This window comes from Anolis carolinensis, chromosome 1 (assembly GCF_035594765.1).
Source record: "Anolis carolinensis isolate JA03-04 chromosome 1, rAnoCar3.1.pri, whole genome shotgun sequence".
Taxonomy (NCBI): domain Eukaryota; kingdom Metazoa; phylum Chordata; class Lepidosauria; order Squamata; family Dactyloidae; genus Anolis; species Anolis carolinensis.
This window is the reverse complement of record NC_085841.1, coordinates 78,591,559-78,595,572: the sequence shown is the minus strand read 5'-3', so window position 1 is coordinate 78,595,572 and position 4,014 is coordinate 78,591,559. Positions and strand designations below refer to the sequence as shown.

Sequence of the window (4,014 nt, the reverse complement as noted above, 5' to 3'; positions counted from 1 at the left end):
ATTTTTGTATAAAAAAAGATCATTAGCCTCAAGAATATCAGTGTCAGGTAACAGGATATTCTCACATATTCTCACCAAATACACACAATGAAGTTGGATACTGAAGTTACCCTGAATTTGATGCAGATTAATCAAATCAATTGTTCCCTGAATATTACTCCTATTTGATCTATTTCATTACTTAATTTTATCAAGCTTGAAGTGTTTTCATTAGCAAAATCTGTGGGTTGCTGAGAGTTTTATGGCTGTATGGCCATGTTCCAGAAGCATTCTCTCCTGACATTTCACCCACATCTATGGCAGACATCCTCAGAGGTTGTGATGACCTCATAACCTCTGAGGATGCCTGCCTTAGATGTGGGCGAAACGTCATGAGAGAATGCTTCTGGAACATGGCCATACAGTCTGGACTCTCAGCAACCCAGTAATTCTGACCATGAAAGCCTTTGACAACACATGTATTAATCAGGCTCTAGCATAGAAATCTTGCATTTTCCATTCCCGTGAATAGTTCACTTTTCAAAAAATTAGAATTAAATGTCGGGGCATCAGGATTTTAGAGATGGTTAGGTGGGGCATGGTCAAAAGAAAAGGTTGGGAACCATTACCTTAGTTCATCTAAATCAACCGTTGATTACAGGAAACACATAGGTAAATTCTATAGAAGTAATAAATCAGGACTAACAATAGGGTTTAGATTCAAATACTCTTACTAATTATGTATTTCCCAAACAAAAGGAAATGTGTTGATTTTAAGACTTTTCATTTAAGACCACAAAAAATATATTAGCAACATGGTTTTAGCCACAAGGTGTGCACAGGATGAAAGAGGTCCCGTAGCAAATTTAGCTCAAAGAATGCTACAACATTGAAATGTTCTGGGCTACAAGCTCCACCAGATTCAGAGCCACACCTTTCTAGCCCTTAAGGCCACTTCCATAGATTTTATTTTGGCTGCACATACAAGTAGAAGGAGCACTTTAACCATTATGATCCCTTAAAAACATTTCCAACATGAATATCCATGGGGTTGTTGTATGTCTTTCGGGCTGTGTGGCCATGTTCCAGAAGCATTCTCTCCTGACGTTTCGCCCACATCTATGGCAGGCATCCTCAGAGGTTGTGAGGTATGGAGAAAACTAAGCAAAGAGGTTAATATATATCTGTGGAAAGTCTAGGGTGAGAGAGGTCAGTGTGAATGTGTAGTTAATCACTTAAATTAGCATTGAAAAGCTTATCTGCTGTCTTCTTCCTGCCTCTGGGGCATCCTTTGTTTAGAGTCGTTAACTGCCCTTGGTTGATTCATGTCTGGAAACCCTCTGTTTTCAGAGTATTGCTTTTTATTTACTGTTTTGATTTTTGAGTTTTGTAATACTGGTAGCCAGATTTTGTTCATTTTCATGGTTTCTTCCTTTCTGTTGAAGTTGTCCACATGCTTGTGGATTTCAATGGCTTCTCTGTGTAGTCTGACATGATAGTTGTTAGAATGGTCCAGCATTTTTGTGTTCTCAAATAGTATTCTGTGTCCAGGCTGGTTCATCAAATGCTCTGCTATGGCTGATTTCTCTGGTTGAATTAGTCTGCAGTGCCTTTCATGTTCTTTGACTCTTGTTTGGGCGCTGCGTTTGGTGGTCCCTATGTAGACTTGTCCACAGCTGCATGGTATCCGGTAGACTCCTGCAGAAGAGAGAGGATCCCTCTTGTCCTTCGCTGACCGTAGCATTTGTTGGATTTTCTTCGTGGGTCTGTAGATAGTTTGTAGGTTGTGCTTCTTCATCAGCTTCCCTATGCGGTCAGTAGTTCCCTTGATGTATGGTAAGAACACCTTTCCTCTGGGTGGATCTTTGTCTTGGCTCTCCTGGCTTGTTCTTGGCCTTGCAGCTCTTCTGATGTCTGTGGTGGAGTATCCATTGGCCTGTAGAGCCCAGTTTAGGTGGTTGAGTTCACCTTGGAGGAGGTGAGGTTCGCAGATTCTTTGTGCACGGTCTGTCAGGGCTTTGATTGTGCTCCTTTTTTGACTTGGGTGATGGTTGGAGTTTTTATGAAGGTATCTATCTGTGTGTGTAGGTTTTCTGTAAACTGTGTGGCCCAATTGTTGATTGGGTTTGCGGATGACCAGAACATCTAGAAATGGCAGTTTTCCTTCCTTTTCTTTTTCCATGGTGAATTGGATGTTTGGGTGGATGCTGTTAAGATGGTCCAGGAACTTGCTGAGTTCTTCCTCTCCATGGCTCCAAATTGTGAAGGTGTCATCTACGTATCTGAACCAAACAGTTGGCTTTTTTGGTGCTGTTTCTAGGGCCTGTTTTTCAAAGTATTCCATATAGAAATTTGCTACTACTGGGCTGAGAGGGCTCCCCATGGCCACTCCATCCTTCTGTTCATAGAATCCAGTGTCCCACTGAAAGTAGCTAGTGGTGAGGCAATGGTGAAACAGGGCTGTGATGTCTTCTGGGAAGTTTTGTTTGATTAGTGTGAGGGTGTCAGCTACTGGGACTTTGGTAAAAAGGGACACCACATCAAAGCTGATCAGGATGTCCTTGGTGCTTAGATTGAGGTTGCTGATCTTTTCTATAAAGTGTGTAGAGTCCTTGATATAATGTGCAGTGAGCCCAATGTGGGTTTGTAGCTGTGTAGCCAGAAATTTTGCCAGGTTGTAAGTCGGCGATCCAATGGCACTTACAATGGGTCTGAGTGGGATGGAGTCCTTGTGGATTTTGGGGAGTCCGTAAAGCCTGGGTGGGAGGGCTTCTGATTTGCACAGCTGTTGGCGTATGTCAAAGTTAATGGAGGAGTTCTTGATTAGAGTGTTCGTTTTTCTGGTGATTTTGTTAGTGGGGTCTTGTTTCAGTTTCTTGTAAATTGTGGGATCTAGAAGTTGTCTGATTTTTTCTTTGTATTGTTTTGTTTCCATGATTACTGTGGCATTCCCCTTGTCAGCTGGAAGAATGATGATTTCAGGATCTGAGTTGAGATCTTTGATGGCCTGTCTTTCTTTTCTCGTTATGTTGCTGGGGGGGAGTTTTGCATTTCTCAGGATCCTTGCTGTTTCCATTCTTACTTCCTCTGCTTCTTCCTCAGGGAGCTGGTAAATTGCTGATTCAACATTGGCAATGATGTTTTCTACTGGGATCCTGGTGGTGGTGACTGCAAAATTTCCTCCTTTTTCTAGAATGGATACTTGGTCTTCAGTGAGTTGTCTGTCTGTCAGATTGATGATGGTCCGTGATTTATCCAGTTCTGGCTTTGGCTGTTGCTTACGGCATTTGTCAAATTTTTGTTTTTGTCTCTTGGTGTGGAGAACCATGTCTTTCTCCATTTTCTTGTAGGTAAGGCTGTCTATTTTATCCCAGTCCTGGGTATTCATCTTTTGGCTGATGTTGATGTGGAGGTGCAGCAGTTCTTTGTCTGTGTTTGCGAGTTCTTTACGGATGGTGTGGATTCTCTCTCTCAAGAGGTTGCGTTCCAGGCGGTTGTAAATGCGATGAGCCTGTGGTGTTTTGAAGGTCCTTTTGGCTGCAAGAAATTGTGGGATGGTATCTGTGTCTCTGCAGCGTAGAAGGAAGGTCAGGGAGCACAGCAGATGTGCTTTCCTGGTCCTTAGTTTTTCCAATCTCCGTGTGTCTTGGAACAATTTCTCCCCGTAGAGATGTTCAATGTGTTGTCGAAGGCTTTCATGGCCGGGATCACAGGGTTGTTGTATGTCTTTCGGGCTGTGTGGCCATGTTCCAGAAGCATTGGCCATGTTCCAGAAGCTCTTCTGCAGGAGTCTACCGGATACCATGCAGCTGTGGACAAGTCTACATAGGGACCACCAAACGCAGCGCCCAAACAAGAGTCAAAGAACATGAAAGGCACTGCAGACTAATTCAACCAGAGAAATCAGCCATAGCAGAGCATTTGATGAACCAGCCTGGACACAGAATACTATTTGAGAACACAAAAATGCTGGACCATTCTAACAACTATCATGTCAGACTACACAGAGAAGCCATTGAAATCCACAAGCATGTG

At 42.9% G+C, this 4,014-nt stretch overlaps 1 protein-coding gene across 1 annotated transcript; it reads right to left on the bottom strand.

Annotated features, from left to right (window-relative positions):
* Positions 1 to 1,029: 1,029 nt before the first annotated feature.
* Positions 1,030 to 3,731, bottom strand: LOC134298195 (uncharacterized). Its single transcript, XM_062977602.1, has one exon. The coding sequence runs from the start codon at positions 3,365 to 3,367 to the stop codon at positions 1,235 to 1,237; it is 2,133 nt and encodes a 710-aa protein (XP_062833672.1). The 5' UTR covers positions 3,368 to 3,731; the 3' UTR covers positions 1,030 to 1,234.
* Between the last annotated feature and the right edge of the window lie 283 nt (positions 3,732 to 4,014).